The following is a 16,521-nucleotide window of genomic DNA, read 5'->3' as shown; positions in this document are numbered from 1 at the left end:
TTCTCTAACAGAGACAATTGTATCTGTAAAGAAGCTCGTAAAGTCATTACAGCTGAGGGCTAAAGGATTAGATGGATCAACAGAGCTGTGGCTGTCTGTCAGCCTGGCTACAGTGCTGAACAGAAACCTGGGATTGTTCTTGTTTTCTTCTATCAATGATGAATAATAGGATGTTCTGGCTTTACGGAGGCTTTTTTTATACGCCAACAGGCTGTCTTTCCAAGCCTTTAGAGATTCTTCCAGGTTAGTAGAACGCCACCTTCTTTCTAGCTTCCTTGAATTTTGCTTTAAAGCTCGTGTTTCTGAGTTGTACCATGGAGCTAGCCTTCTCTGACTCACTACCTTCTTCCTCAGAGGGGCTACAGTATCTAGAGTTGCACGCAGTGAGGCTACAGTACTGTCAACAAGATCACCAACCTGTGTGGATATGAAGTTAAGAGAGCTGTTCCCTACTGCATTGATACATGGCAGTGGGCTAAGTACTGATGGGATCCTTTCTTTAAATTTGCTAACGGTATTGTCAGACAGACACCTGCTGTAATAGATTTTTTCCCCAGATGCTGTGTAGTCCATGACTGAAAACTCAAATGATAACAGAAAATGGTCAGATAAAAGAGGGTTTCTGGGAGAAACTGTTAGATATTCAATGTCAATCCCATAAGTCAGAACCAGATCAAGGGTCTGGTTAAAAGAGTGAGTGGGTTCATTAACATGCTGAGAGAAGCCAATTGAGTCTAATAATGAATTACATGCAATACTCAGGCTGTCACTTTCAACATCTACGTGAATGTTAAAATCACCCACCATGATAACTTTATCTGTGCTGAGAACTAACTCAGATAAAACTCTGAGAACTCAGATAAGAACTCAGAGTCAGGGGCAGGTGGACGATATACAGTAACTAGTAGGACTGGTTTTTGTGTTTTCCAGTTTGGGTGAGACAGACTAAGAATAAGACTTTCAAATGTGTGCTTTGAGGGATATGAACGTTAACATGAGTCACAATTGAAACTGGACTGAATGTGTTTGTGTTACATGATTACAAAGTCACACTCAAAATGTTAAACCAGGAGAACTTTGATATTAAACCACACTATCATGATTCATGACTGAGGGGAAATGTATTTGTCAAGGAGGAGCTCAAGGAAGTCCTGTTAAGAGGCTTCCTTAAAAGGCCACTTTCTTCTTCTTATGGAGAGGATGGAGCTGGGGCTGGGGCAGGCAGGCTGAAGCGGTGAAGGAATTGCTGAGGACTAGAGGACAGGAGAGTGGTGGTGAGGATGGAGCAGTGGGAAGGAGATGGTGGGGACTGGTGATGGCTGGAGGTGAACAGCATGGTGGAGATGGTAACAGGCAGCAGCTTAGGTCTGGTGTGGAGGCACAGCAGAAGCAAAGTTAGTGAGGCACACAGCGAAACACATGAGGAATAACTTGAGTAAATAACACTGACAGGAAGAGAGAGTTTCTGCCACAGGCTGAACAATGTGGAGACGAGTGAGTGGAGGACCAGAGTACATGAGCTGTGAGTGATGAGTTGACTAAGCACAGGTGTGGAGAGCTGCTATAAGCTGGAAGAGGTTAGCCACGCCTACCACACACACACACACACACACACACACACACACACACACACACACACACACATACACACACACACACACCAGGGAGGCGGAGACAGGAGAACATTGGGAAAACACAGGGTGTAAAAGAGGAAAAACTAATTCATGGCTAGAGTTCTTGGGTTGGTCTCGGTTATATGGTATGGTTATGCAGACCACATCTATAAAAAAGCAAGGCAGCCACTCCCTCTTCTCAGAAAACTGAGAAGAGAGCTTCAACACCAGCAAATATAACTTAACCTGGTTCACAGGTGACCTGGTTCACAGGTAGGGTGACCAGGCGTCCGGCTTTAGGCCGGACAGTCCGGATTTTCAATACCCTGTCCGGCCGCTGTATGTTTGTGTAGCCTATTCAGCTACACAAACATCATCTTTAAACCACTCACAATTGTACTATAAATGAGAGTATACCAGAGTCCTATGTACACCATAGTAATTTATTGATATGCCGCATAATGTCCTCCTTTTTGGTGTTATGGAAATGGTCACCCTATTCACAGGTCACTGACTGAGAGAGTTCTCACCTTTAACATCGTTTCCTGATGGGGGAGCCTCTCACATGAAGGCCAGTGGGATCACCAGGATCAAGCAACTGCAACTTCAACATCTACACAACTGATCCATAATCAAAAAGGCACCACAGGTCTATAATGAGGAGTCAGTGTAATATGCTATCACATGCTGAACAAAGAGCCTTGAGATAACTTCTGTTGTGATTTGGTGCTATATAAATAAAATCTGACTTGGCTGGCAAAAGCTCAGCTGGACCGTCCACTCTCTATCCGTCATGGCCTCATCACTCGCAAGTTCAGTTCTCATCTAAACACAACATGGAAATAATGACAATAACATTAATTACAATAACTTATTACAATGGTGTATTGCAAAGTAGACATGAAGTGCTGAACAAGTGCCTGCTTATGAGTGCAGTAACATTATACTGGTAGTTATGAGGTGGGTATATCTATATGGTTGTAGGTGGTGATTCTTACTTGGGTTTCAGGTGGGCTAATACCTTCCATTATTACTCTCATGTAAATTATATTACACTGTGTTTCTGTCCCAGTACAGTGTATATGACGGGAGAACGGTGTCATACAATATGCAATATGCAGCCTTCATGGGAAAAATATTTGAGAACAGCCATGCTGAGGTAGCACCATTATTGGGAGAAGATAATGAATGTTAAATCTACCAACTTTCAGGGCATTCCATCCACAAATAACAGGTCACATGAGGGTGGTTGTCAAGTCAAGTGCCCAATACTGAGGCATTTCTTTCAGTGATGTGCTCCCGACAGGCCTGCAGGTCTGGAAGTTAAAGGTTGCTGTCCTGGCAGATATACAGCAGATGTTTCACTGCTTCTTGGTGTGACAGGACCACAGGAACTACCTGAGATTCCTGAGGTACAAGGACAATGATGTGCCAAAGGAAATCATAGACTACAGGATCAAGGTTCATGTTTTGATATCAGAATCAGAATCAGAATCAGAATCAGAATCAGTTTTATTGCCAAGTATGTTTTCACATACAAGGAATTTTTTCTGGTGATTGGTGCAATTGATCAGCAACAGTGGGGCTCTCTAGCCTTGTTGATGAGGCTAATAGCAGATGGGAAGAAGCTATTTTTGTGGCGAGAGGTTTTGGTCCTGAAGGACCGCAGCCTCCTGCCAGAGGGGAGTGTCTCAAAGAGTTTGTGTCCAGGGTGGGAGGAGTCAGCTACAATCTTCCCTGCACACATATTTGATACAGTGAACCATTGCATCCTGCTACATGTACTCTCTGACACAGGGATCTTGGGTAAAGCCCTCTCTTGGTTTGAATCCTATCTCAGTGGGCACTCCTTCAGTGTGTCATGTCACCTTAGGATACACAATACAAGACTTGGTTTTGTCATGACTGTAAAATAATGAGGCTTCAGCTGATGAAGCTCACCTGGGAGCAGCTTCCTCCACCCGCCTTGAGTTATCTACAGCAGTGGTTCCTGTTTTCTCCTGTTCCTGTTGTCAATCCCAATGTCCCCTCTACGCCCTGGGCCTTGAGTCCTCACAGACTTCATTGACGGCATCTGGTAACTTTTCCTGCACATTTTTAATGTAAATGTGGAAAGAAATTAGGTTACTCCTGGAAACCTGAATAGTTGTGATTCGTATGAATTATTGCATTAAAATGATACAAATTGATTATTTACATTTATCCTCACATCTAAATCAGCTTTGTATATAAAGTGCACAATATATTTAGCTTTTTTAATCTACATTATTTGTTACTATAAAAGAACATGGCTGCGATGTTTGAGCAGTAAATCACTCACCAGTGTTTTGAGCAGCAGGTGGTGCTTCAGTCTGCTTCTTCATAAGTGGGCCTCAACCTTGTATTTATTGTTTTCTTGTGATACAGCTCTTTAGAGCACATAAGCACATTTTTAATATCCATCCATCCATCAATTATCTATACCACTTATCCATACAGGGTCGTGGGGGGCTGGAGCCAATCCCAGCTGAAATTGGGGCGAGGGTGGGGTACACGCTGGACAGGATGCCAGTCTATCACAGGGCTGATATATAGAGACAATCAACCATTCATGCTACTTTTAATATCTTTATATTTCTATGAAAATATTTTAAATGTGGAGGTTTCTGGCACAGCTTCATCTGCTTCCAAGGTGCATGGAGAAAGGAAAAGGTCCAAAGAGGTCAAACCTCCAGCAACTCAGGGAGTAAACAGAAGCTTTAAAATTATTATCAGAACCATTTGTACAAATTATTGAAGGGAATATTAATTTATTTGAGTGAATTAAATGTCACACTGAACATAATAGGAATATTACGATAGCAGCTTATTGGTCCAACAGGATGATTTGTTGATTTATTAGTGCTGGACGGACACTGTCACTTGTAAATGTAAATCTTATGTGAAACTATAGAATCAATAAGATAAAATACCATTACGTAAACTTTGCAATAAACTCACTGTCTATAAATTCTTACATGAAAACTGTAGTCTTTTTCTAGGTGCAGTCAAACTTGGAGTGCATGAGCTTAAATGTGCATAAACACATTGCACGTCCTCAGGTCAGCCACCTCCTGCAATGAAAACTATGTAGGAAAGAAAACATGACAGCATCTTGAGGCAGCATCTCATGTTGGAGAAAAATGTTAAGACATAAATTCACATGAGGTTATCAGGAACAACAGACCTTTATCTGAAGTCACTAAGTAAGAAATAATGACCTGAACACATGTGTACAAGTGATTCCTCATCTGTCTATTTCATATACAAAACAAGAAAATGTGACCTTTCTATACCTGAAATATTTCTCTCAGCCCTCTTAAAGACTGATTAACACCAAAATCTATCAAAGGTCAAGAGAAGCACAGTGGAGCACGGGTCACAGTTTCTGACTGTTTCAGCCATCAGAAAATATGGCCTTCCAGGATGAGGGAATGAAAACAATGAAGAGATGATGAGTACAAGGCCCTGCAGTGAGCTGACTTCTTTTTACCTCTGAGAGATAACTTTGAATTTGAGGGCCTTTGGTACAGGACGAGGCCTGAAAACAGAACTTCACAGTCATCAGGTCTGAATTAAATGTTAGCCAGGATCAGAGTCTCTGCATCAGCCATGGACAGAAGAGACAGCAGTTCTTGCAGACTGTAACTGAAAACAGGCAGTCTTTGTGATTTCATGGACTCTATAGCTGAAGTCACTATTTTTTGTTAATAGACATATTAACACTGATTTTTTAATTGTTTAAGACAGGAGGAAAGGTCCAACTGAATATATGTTTTCCACTGTTCAATCTGTAATGTTGTGATTTGAAAAGACACTAGATACAATTATTATTATTATTTGTAAGTCAGTATACTTAGACTTAACCAAGTAATTGTAGTATTAATTAGAAACATTATGAGACAATATATTTCACATTTTCTAAAGTCTGTGAAGAATGCACTACAGCAAAAAAGATAAATAAATAAATGAGAAAAAAATCATTTAAATCCAACTTTTAATATTGTCAATACATTTTTATAATGTCTTTATATTTTCAGCAGCCACCTGATACAACACAGGTTTAGTAGATTTTCAACTTTTAATCCTACAACCACTTTGATAAAACTGATATTATTAATAGTAATACTGTTGCTCATCAATACATTTTATGTTGTATCTAGGCTTTTTTGGTCATGTTATAACAAGTTTAATGGTGTAGAATTCTTTATATTTTATAATACAAGGAAATAAATCTTCAGGAGGGTCTAACATTCACTAACCCTTTGACATTGTTGTTATTGTTTCCTATTGTTCATATCGTGTTGTAGTTTAACCATCTGTCACACAAGGTTCTGCAGCTTGTCACCGCTTCTTTCTAATGCTCATCAGTTAACAAGATATAACCAAAGTAAAAAGGTTCAGCAGTAATGATCATGGACTAAATTCTAAATCCTGATCTGTGACATACAGCAGAAAAGAATCAAATGGAAAGTTCCCTACAGACCCTCTTAAAGCTTAAAGCTTTCCTTCCTCTGCAACGTCAACGCATCAGAAAACACACTAAGAAGAGAAACCTTCATTAGTTTTGCTGATCACAAGGATTTAATCAAATTTAATAAGTTTAAAAAACACTTCTCCATCTATGAGCTGTGAGGACTCTGGACCCTCCTGTCGGCCTCATTAACAAGACTAGATTGCCACCAATGCAACTTTTAAAGCTGAGGTTGTTGCAAGATTATACAACCTAACATACTGTAACTTCACCGAGTGTTTGCTCATCTCACAACGTATGATCAGAGGGAGCAGCTGGATTGTTGACTGACTTGTTTATTCAGAGTCACCTGCTGGGCTGGGACACTTGGCGTGTTTGACAATGAACACATTTATGAGTTTGTGTTTGGGTTAGAACCAGCTCTGAGACAGGCAGATTAATGTTTTGATAGTGGCCTTTCCTTGGGACTTGGATTTGGTTGCTCTGGTGCACTCAATCAAATCACTCTGTGAGGACTCCTTGAAAACTCATTTGAAAAGAGTAAGTCACCCATGACTAAGCCATTACACTTTTAAAGGGAGACTGCATGGAAGTTCATTCATGCTGCCTTCATGTGCTCTGTGCAGCTTCTGTTTCTGAATGTAAAAGTTTTGATGGTTTAAATTTAACCTGTGGTGCATTTTTGCAGCAGCAAGTGATTTTGCTGCTTCAAAAACTTTTGGTGTTTCATGTTTGAAATCAAGTTGCACATGTATTGTATGTGTCACAGTGTGTTTTCAAGAGATTGTAATAGATGTAAATGACTGCATGGTGTTCTCAGACAGCTGATTTTGGGTGAGGCTACTCCAGTGTACCCCGGACAGGTCTGCAGTCCATCAAAGAAAGTGGTGGTGATGGTATTGAGATATTTTTCTCAAGAGTTTATTTCATTATTGTGTTATGACTGTTACAGATAAGTTTACTGTTGCAGTTGGGCAGTTTAACTAATAACAATGTACAACGTTTTAGAAGCTCACTATATATTTTGTATGTAAAATCCAAATCTGTAAAGAAGGTGTAAAACGTTAAATGTTTCCCTGTGCCCTCTGAACTGTGGTGGAATAGACATACGAAGTACCTCAAAGTTGTACTGCAGTGCAGTACTTGACCAAATATGCTTATTTACATTCCACCACTCCTAAAAGGACTGGCCACTCCCTGACCTACCACTGTACCTTTACCTCGGCAGCCATGGCCAAATTAACCCACTAGAGGGCCTTGGGGCAAAAGTTAGATGTGTGCAGTGACCGCTGTTTGTTCGACCTGGGTAAATCACAAATTTATTACAGCCAGCTGACCTGTGGAGGCTTCAACATGTACAGCATCATACTGACACCAATGGGATCAAGAAACGTATCAGTACCAAGGTACAGCACTGAATGACACAGGACATCCTTCCACCCAATGGACATCTGTCACACATGATTGTTTTCCTCTGGTCCAGTATAAACCTGTTTCCACAGGCCAATATGCAACGTGACTGACAGAAGCTACTTCCACATCTGGACCACTTCTGGTGCACACGCAGAAGATCTTATGGCTGTCAGTCAATACTGAAAGATAACAGCCAGAATCTATGGATGGGTCATTTTTGCTTTTCTACAGAAAATTATGTAACTTTATTTTGAAGTTGAATTTTCTCCGACTGGTTTATTAAAATATTGAAAATAAAAACTGAAATCCTTCAGCCCAAAATGACAGTAACAGACAAGACAAGATTTTGTTCAAAAAATGACATTTGAAATATGTCACTGAAACGTGCTGTAGTTTATTCAGGGAGTTGAAGAGGTTGAAGGGAGGTTGCTTTACACATGGAAAGACAAGTGTATCAATATAGAACAGGTGTCGGACACGCCCAAACATTTTTCCTGCTGTAAGTTGTGCAAAAACAGACTTCTGACTTTTCTCAGTCTCATAATAATGAAGTAAGTTCAACTCTTCCGTCAGGTTTTTAACAGCCTAACATTTGTTGTTATAGTTCCGTGTTCAACAAAATAAATGAATAATTAAAAAAAAAAAAAAAACACTGTCGTCATCAGTTACCACCTGACTGGCCAGTTCTATGGTAGAGCATGACGTCGGCGCTGCCAGCGTGGAACGCACGTCGCGCCAGTCCAGGAAGTAAACTGTCCGGTTCAGTCTGCGGGACACGGACAGTGAGAGTGGTAACTACGTGTCAACGTTTCAACACCCTCGACACTAGCATCCTTGCCAGAGATTTTCGGCGTCCCCGGGCAGGCTGTCAGCCGTATGCAGTGAAGGTAAGAGCTCGGTCAGCTGTGAAGCTGTGCGAAGCGGAGTGAGGCTGTTTGTCTGTTGCTAGCTCGGCGTCTGTGTCCTGCTCCTCTCTGCGGCTGTGTGGAAGCTCTGGGAAACACGTATTTCATTGCAGCTGTTCTCGCCTCATTACTAATGTGTCCGCTGAAAGAAAGACAGCCGGTGACTGCGGTTCTCTCAGGCGAGGAGGAGCCTGCAGCCTGACGGACTGCGGATCATTCAGCAGGCGGAGGATCCTCCTCCCTTAGCAGGACCGGAGCAGTGCACCTGCCACAGCCACGACCATGGAGATATGCAGACATGAAATTCTCACAGTGTTCATGTTAATAAAGATATCTGATGGCTCACTTAGAACTTAATGCCTTTTCCCGTTGGGTAACAGGGTAATAGAGACCCTGCAATACCTGTAACAATAGTAATAGGCTAATACTTATAAAACTAGCTCTGCTAGGAGACATTAACGGACTGGACTTCAACTTAAGATGAGTTTGAAAAAGTATGTTTTGCATACTTTTAACTTTTGTGTAAAAGTGTCACCTAGTGGCCAATATGCACCAAATTTTTGCAGAACCTCACTGTAGCCGAGGAGGAGTTAGAAGAAGCGGGTTTCACATATTTTGCAATTTTAAGAAAAAGGGATGAAATGGACATGGGTTAGATGGATATTGAATTTGGGGATACATATATGTTAGGTTTTTGAATGTGCAATGTACAATGTGGGCGTTACTGGCCAAAACGCCCTCACCTTGAGTATAGCACCACCTGCTGGTGGACATGTCAGTTTTAGTGTCTGATGTGTGTGTAAGTGACCTTTAAAATAAATAAAACATCACACAGATGACACACAAGATTTGATTGGACAGCGTAAGAGTCCAAGAGTGTCAACCCTAACCCTACTAAGAGTGTGTTTGCAACCCTGTACAATGTTAACCAAAAGGGTAGCAACGCTACACACGCAACGTTCACAAAGGCTAATGTTAGCTTGTTTAGACTAACATAGTGGTAGCTCATAATATGAGCTGGGAGCTCACAACATTAGTAGGCAACCACCATTACTGTTCAGTGCGCCAGAATGAATAATTTCACATCATTGGTCTGTCACCTTGCTTGCACACTGACTATATGGCAGTTAATACGTGTGTGTGTGTGTGTGTGTGTGTGTGTGTGTGTGTGTGTGTGTGTGTGTGTGTGTGTGTGTGTGCGCACTTGTACTTGCTACATAGTAAGGACCAAAAAAAGTATTTTACTAACAGAGTGAGGACATTTTGGGAAAGTGAGGACATTTTGGCCGGTCCTCACTTTTTGAGACACCTTCAGATCACATTTTGAGGGTTAAGACTTGCTTTTAGAGTTATGGTTAGAATTAGGTTTAGGTTAAGGTTAGAGTCAGGGTCAGGGTTAGGCACTCAGTTGTGATGGTTAGGGTAAGGGGCTAGGGAATGCATTATGTCAATGAGTGTCCTCACAAAGATAGAAGTACAAGTGTGTGTGTGTGTGTGTGTGACTGTATTTTTAACTTCACCAACTGAAAAATATCAGGTGGCGCAACCAAATTTATATACTTTCCTTCTATTTATTCTAAGTGAAATGTTTGGCAAGTATACCTGAGTGTGTCTATAGTGGCTAACACATTGTTATTTTGTGGTTGAGTTTTTTGTTAACTATAATTTAAGATTCTTGCATTTCAGTGGCCAGGTATTTAATATTTTTAATATCCAATTTTACATTTAAATACAGAAAAACTTGTATATAAATATACAAATGAATCTATTTAATACAATAGCTATATACCTCATAGTTTTCAACCATTTGTTCACTTTAACCTATTATTTATTGGTTTGAATAAATATTTTACCTGGTCGCACCACCTGACGATTCAGTTGTGTCACCTGACTTTTGCAGCTAATTTCAAATTAAACAGGCTTCTATTTAGTTTGCTAATTGTGTTAGAAGCCTAATGAATGATTAGAAAACCCTTGAAAACTCTTGTGCAATTATGTTAGCACAGCTGAAAACAGTTTTGCTGGTTAGAGAAGCTATAAAACTGACCTTCCTTTGAGCTAGTTGAGAATCTGGAGCATCACATTTGTGGGTTCGATTAAACTCTCAAAATGGCCAGAAAAAGAGAACTTTCATGTGAAACTCGACAGTCTATTCTTGCTCTTAGAAATGAAGGCTATTCCATGCGAGAAATTGCCAAGAAACTCAAGATTTCCTACAACGGTGTGTACTACTCCCTTCAGAGAACAGCACAAACAGGCTCTAACCAGGGTAGAAAGAGAAGTGGGAGGCCCCGCTGCACAACGGAGCAAGAAAACAAGTACATTAGAGTCTCTCGTTTAAGAAATAGACGCCTCACATGTCCTCAACTTGCAGCTTCATTAAATAGTACCTGCAAAACGCCAGTGTCAATGTCTACAGTGAAGAGGCGACTCCGGGATGCTGGCCTTCAGGGCAGAGTGGCAAAGAAAAAGCCATATCTGAGACTGGCCAATAAAAGGAAAAGATTAATATGGGCAAAAGAACACAGACATTGGACAGAGGAAGATTGGAAAAAAGTGTTATGGACAGACGAATCGAAGTTTGAGGTGTTTGGATCACACAGAAGAACATTTGTGAGACGCAGAACAACTGAAAAGATGCTGGAAGAGTGCCTGACGCCATCTGTCAAGCATGGTGGAGGTAACGTGATGGTCGGGTTGCTTTGGTGCTGGTAAAGTGGGAGATTTGTACAAGGTAAAAGGGATTTTGAATAAGGAAGGCTATCACTCCATTTTGCAACGCCATGCCATACCCTGTGGACAGCGCTTGATTGGAGCCAGTTTCCTCCTACAACAGGACAAGGACCCAAAGCACACCTCCAAATTATGCAAGAACTATTTAGGGAAGAAGCAGGCAGCTGGTATTCTATCTGTAATGGAGTGGCCAGCGCAGTCACCAGATCTCAACCCCATTGAGCTGTTGTGGGAGCAGCTTGACCGTATGGTACGCAAGAAGTGCCCATCAAGCCAATCCAACTTGTAGGAGGGGCTTCTGGAAGCGTGGGGTGAAATTTCTCCAGATTACCTCAACAAATTAACAGCTAGAATGCCAAAGGTCTGCAATGCTGTAATTGCTGCAAATGGAGCATTTTTTGACGAAAGCAAAGTTTGAAGGAGAAAATTATTATTTCAAATAAAAATCATTATTTCTAACCTTGTCAATGTCTTGACTATATTTTCTATTCATTTTACAACTCATTTGATAAATAAAAGTGTGAGTTTTCATGGAAAACACAAAATTGTCTGGGTGACCCCAAACTTTTGAACGGTAGTGTATACATTATTATAATGTACTGAAAACATGGTCAAACTACAGCAGTTTTATAGAATAAATTGATGCATTTCATGAATTAATTAAAATTACTTTAAAGGAAAGTAATGCACTCAGACACAAAAATATGCACGTCATGTCAGTGACCCCCATACAGTCAGTGTCCTCTTTTTTTCACCGCCTGAGAAAATGGATGTGCAACGAGAGAGTAGACAGGGACCATTTTCTCTCACTCTCAGACTCACACTGACACACACAGCTCCTGGCGGCTCGCTAACAAACTTGCTGGTTAGTGAACTCTGAACTCCAACTCAGCCCTGGGATGATGTGAGGTCCTTAAGTTTGTCCCTGGTATGCTGCAGAACCAGTATAGAAGAATAAAAATAAAACGACTACAACAAGGTTCTTGGACTAAGACCCCTCAACAAAGAGATCTGGTCACAACATCATGGAGTCGTTCTCAGATCACATGACGCCACAGAGACGCTGAGACAAACTGAATCCACAGAAGAACTGTGGCAGGTTTTCTAAGATGTTGGACAACCAACCTGCCATGTACATGAAGAACTGTGTGCAGGTGTACTGAGGAAAACTGGTGCTGAGGTTTTCACACCAGGTAATAAACTCGTGACAACACTGGCGTTACCGGTTACACTGGACATTTTACAACAAAAGACACGTGTTGGCTCAGTATCTGTAGATTAGAAGTGTTACCTCCAGATGCTGCCACCTTCACCTGACAAAGATTGCGGATTACCTTATTAATGCCATCACATTCCCTTTTGGCATCGTTTTCCAGACACATGGTTAAGTTGATCGTTGAATTAATGCAGCTCTGTGTGTCCTCTTCTTTCTATGATCTCAGACAGTGTAGCACCTTGTACCACCGGGTCGTTTTCAGGGATACACAGTAATGGATCAAGAGACATACAAGAACAACAGGGATGTGCGTACGTTGTCTAAGTGGCTCGAGCCACTGCATCTCTGCTACCTTGGCTTACATGCCACATAGCCTTATTAATATATTATTGGTATGATTGTTGTTGCCACTGCTGTTGTTTCAACTGTGAGAACAGTCTTGTTCCTGCCAAGGGTTTATAGAGGTATAATGTAAATATTGGCATTGTTTTCTGTCACCTCTCCCTCACAATTTCCCTTCTGTGTGAATTTTCAGGATGAAAGCTGTAGTGCAGCTCATTTATTGACCTTGTCAGATCAAGTTTATTGATCTTTTGAACCTTTCATACACAGGAGGGAAGCATCTTTAAATATTTTTTGTAATCTAGTGGGAGAGCGGTGCAGTCCATGCACAACTTTGAACTGTATCAAAGTATGTTGAGCTTTTATAGAACTATTGTTGAAATTGTTCAATACAGGTTGTCCACACTTGGTCTGTAATTTCAGTGCCCAACTCTTTCCACCAGTCTTCCCAAAATGAATGTGACCATGGACTATTCAAACTTTTTAGTATCTTGTATAAATGAGACAGAGCTCCTTTAGTGTCTGGTTCAATAATGAAGAGACGATCCAGAGCAGCATGATGAGACACGACAAGGGACACAAGTTGCAGTACAGAAGAATGTGAACTTGCTACAGTTGAAAAGAAGTGAGGTGATCATTAATACAGGTGTCCCTTAGAGAGATGATTCCCTTCTCCCTACAAACCATGAAGTGCCGGTCCTCTAGAACTGGCCTAAATGTGTGATTGGAACATCAGTGTGTCCAGATATATTTTAGGGGCTTTCCGTGTAGTCAACACCTGACACCTAACTTTTACGAAGTTTTGGATTATGTGGTTATTTCCATATAGCATTTTTTAGTCCTTGTTGGAGTGTTAGAGTGCTAGGAGGCATGAATGCTCAAAAGAAAGGTCCTCAATCTGCAGACATGTAGGTGTTTCTTCCAGGTAACTGCCAGGAGGGCGACAGTTCCCACAAGAGAAAATGTACTAGCCAGATAGTACAATGTAAAGTGGGAAAACCAAATCCTTCACTGTAACTGACTTTACCTGACCTCATGAAAGATGAAAGAACATTCTAGCTTCTTGAGGTAAGATTGAGGGATGACACTGGAATTACCTAAAAAATTTGTAAAAACCTAGGCAATGCTACAATTTTAATAGTACTGATATCTTTTTCTCCAACTGTTTCATGTCTTGTCTCAGTTATGCTCTAATAATTGGCCCAGTTTACTAATACCCAAGCTAATAATGATTTTTTCAGCCTACTCTGAGTCTTTATGACATTAGGTGGTGCACTGCTGTATGTTTGTTCTCATTTTATCCCAAAGAACTAAAAACAACAGAAAAAGTCTTGTTTAGTGGTTCATTTCAGGCTTGAAATGTATCAGAGGTGTAATGCTGCCTGTTCAGACAGAGCAGACTGTTGGGTCGAGCTCTGAATAGATAACTACAGCTACACTTTGGTCTTTTTATGGCTTCATTCTCTCTCTCTCTGTCTGGTGCTTATTGACCTGCATACAAACTTCAACAACACTGTAACTGTGTGAAAGACTGAGAACGGTGTTTTACTGTCATAGATGCACATTATAGGTATTTTCATGTGAATTCTGTGGAACCAGTGTCAGTGTGTCTAAATGTGTGTCTGCATATTCACTGTGTCTATATGATGATTTATTTTAAAACCATTGTCCTAATATTCTCTTTAACTCTCTCCCAGCACACACACACGCACACACACACATACACATATACACACATTCACACACTTAAGATGATGGTGGACTCTGCACTGGTTCAAGTGGGCAAGAATCTGAGTGAAGCCATGAGGATCCTGGGAGATGGACAGAGGTAAGAGGAGTCATCACATCTGACAGGAGGGAAATGACCAAAGTAACATGATCCTGTGATTTCAGCAGAGATGGGAGGATTAGATCTTTGACCAGTCTCTGTTAGTCGAATGTCTCAAACTTATAAAACAAGTAAAGCAGCTGAACATCCATTTTAGTTTGGATTTACAGCTAAGGAGCACATGAATGCAACATTACATAACATATCAGACTGGAGCACCTTTAGATCCATGTGCGTTTATCTGTTTAGAGAGCTGGAGATGGGTGCTGAGAGGCGGCGTTTCAGCAGAACCAGCATCCCTGGACCTCTGCAGGGAGAGTAAGACAGACAGACAGACACACACACACACGTCAGATTCTGTTCCACTTGGTAATGTGAGAGCAAACATTCTCAAACTCATCAGTCCCTGGTTTGAACAGTCTGGAAAAATTCAAAAGTAGCTGCCAGCCGCTGCACAGTGCAACTTACTGTGTAGACTACTGTTTTAGATCAGCAAAGAAGAATTGATTTCTGGGAAAACTGACATTTTATCAAGCTGTGAAACTATAAAGTTTATTAATAAACTATGTGGTGTTAGTTTGGTACATAGACTTGCATACTTGTATTTTAGGCAGTGTTAGAGGAATAAGTATCAGTGTTGGAACAACTCCAGCATTTGACGCCTAAGTAAGAAGTTTTGAAGTATCGTAAAGGACAGTTAATTTAGAGCAAAGTTAATTCACATATTTAGCAATGCTCCATAGGGAGGGAGGAAACCATACTGCACAAGTACACAAAAAAGCACAAAAAGGAACAAGCACATGCACACACACAAACACGCAAAACAACTTTGTTACTGTAGTGAGAATAATGTGTTACCACCCCTTTCACTCTGTATGCTACAAGAGGTTTGAAAGTCCCTTTAAAATCTTCTCAAGTCAGACAATACGATGTAGTTTTCCTGCATAATAGCAGAAAGCTGAGTAGAGGCCACTGATACAGCTCTGAGCTTTAAGTAGGAACTGACTAACCCAAAATGAATTGTTATTATTATTGCTGTCATTATTATAATTTTGATAATGAATCATTAAGTTAGAAGTTTGTTTTCTTGAGAAAAGTTGAGCAACTGAATCTAATCATTGGTTTTTTTGTGTGCCCTGTGCAGTGGTCAGGATGTCACCACTATTCTGCACTTAGTTCACAACCTCATTCATGAAGAGGAAGAGAATGACAAGCCCAGCCAGCAGTAAGTAGAGTGAATGAGCACTGTACACAGCACAGCACGGTCACCGGTCTGTGCCGGGGAAAATCCTTGATAATAAGTAAAGAATTCTTTGTAACTATGAGCGAACAGAGTTCTCATGGTCATGAAAAGTTATGAAATTAGAAAAACTGTTTTCCAGGCCTGGAAAAGGTTTGAAATTAACTGAAAAGTTTTGAATACACACTCTTTTAGCCTGTTGTTTAAAATATGTGAATAAAATTTCCATAATATGTCTAATGTTACAAAATGCATCACTTGTATTATTTTTAAATATAGTACTGCTGCACAGGCTGCATGAACTTCATGTCACTAGTGTCACATCTAATACAAGTACACTGCTAGTGTGGCAGTGGGAATGTCTCTCGAGCAAGTGAAGCTAGGAAGCTCTAGCAGGATACTTATCTGCAACAATGCCAGAGAAAAGCGTTTTTAATAAGAACGACAAATATAAGATGTGGCTTTAGAGAGAGGCAGACTCAAGCTGTGCTGGGTATGAGTTCTCCACCAAAACGTTTGATGTTGGCAACAGGGGGGAAGCGGCTTTGGTTAGCCATGCTAAAGGGAAAAAGCATCAAGACAACCAAAAGGCTGCTCAGCAGACTGTCCACATCCAATCTGTTGTCAGCTGAAGTGATTCCATTCCAAATTCCTTGCCTCATTTTTTGCTACACAGCCTGTAGTAGGGCGAGTGCATTGTAGTAAGAGCCTCATTCCTGATGATATGATCACTACTATG

General features: G+C 40.8%; 1 protein-coding gene across 3 annotated transcripts in view; it reads left to right on the top strand.

Annotated features, from left to right (window-relative positions):
• Nucleotides 1-7,146: 7,146 nt before the first annotated feature.
• The window catches only part of pdxdc1 (pyridoxal-dependent decarboxylase domain containing 1), a 32,911-nt gene continuing 23,536 nt past the window's right edge, over nt 7,147-16,521 (top strand). Inside the window, exons 1-4 of one of the 3 annotated variants that reach the window (XM_071501365.1) lie at nt 7,151-8,405; nt 14,412-14,542; nt 14,792-14,860; nt 15,687-15,767. In XM_071501365.1, coding sequence (XP_071357466.1) covers nt 8,217-8,405; nt 14,412-14,542; nt 14,792-14,860; nt 15,687-15,767 — 470 coding nt within the window. In that variant the 5' untranslated portion in view covers nt 7,151-8,216. Of the gene's footprint in view, nt 8,406-14,411; nt 14,543-14,791; nt 14,861-15,686; nt 15,768-16,521 lie in introns of all 3 variants that reach the window. The other 2 variants (XM_071501366.1, XM_071501367.1) reach the window with 2 other exon arrangements.

Source organism: Trachinotus anak, unplaced genomic scaffold, assembly GCF_046630095.1.
Source record: "Trachinotus anak isolate AG129_WGS33_773 ecotype Australia unplaced genomic scaffold, CSIRO_AGI_Tana_v1 ptg000017l, whole genome shotgun sequence".
Lineage (NCBI taxonomy): Eukaryota > Metazoa > Chordata > Actinopteri > Carangiformes > Carangidae > Trachinotus > Trachinotus anak.
This window is presented reverse-complemented; position numbering and strand designations above follow the sequence as displayed.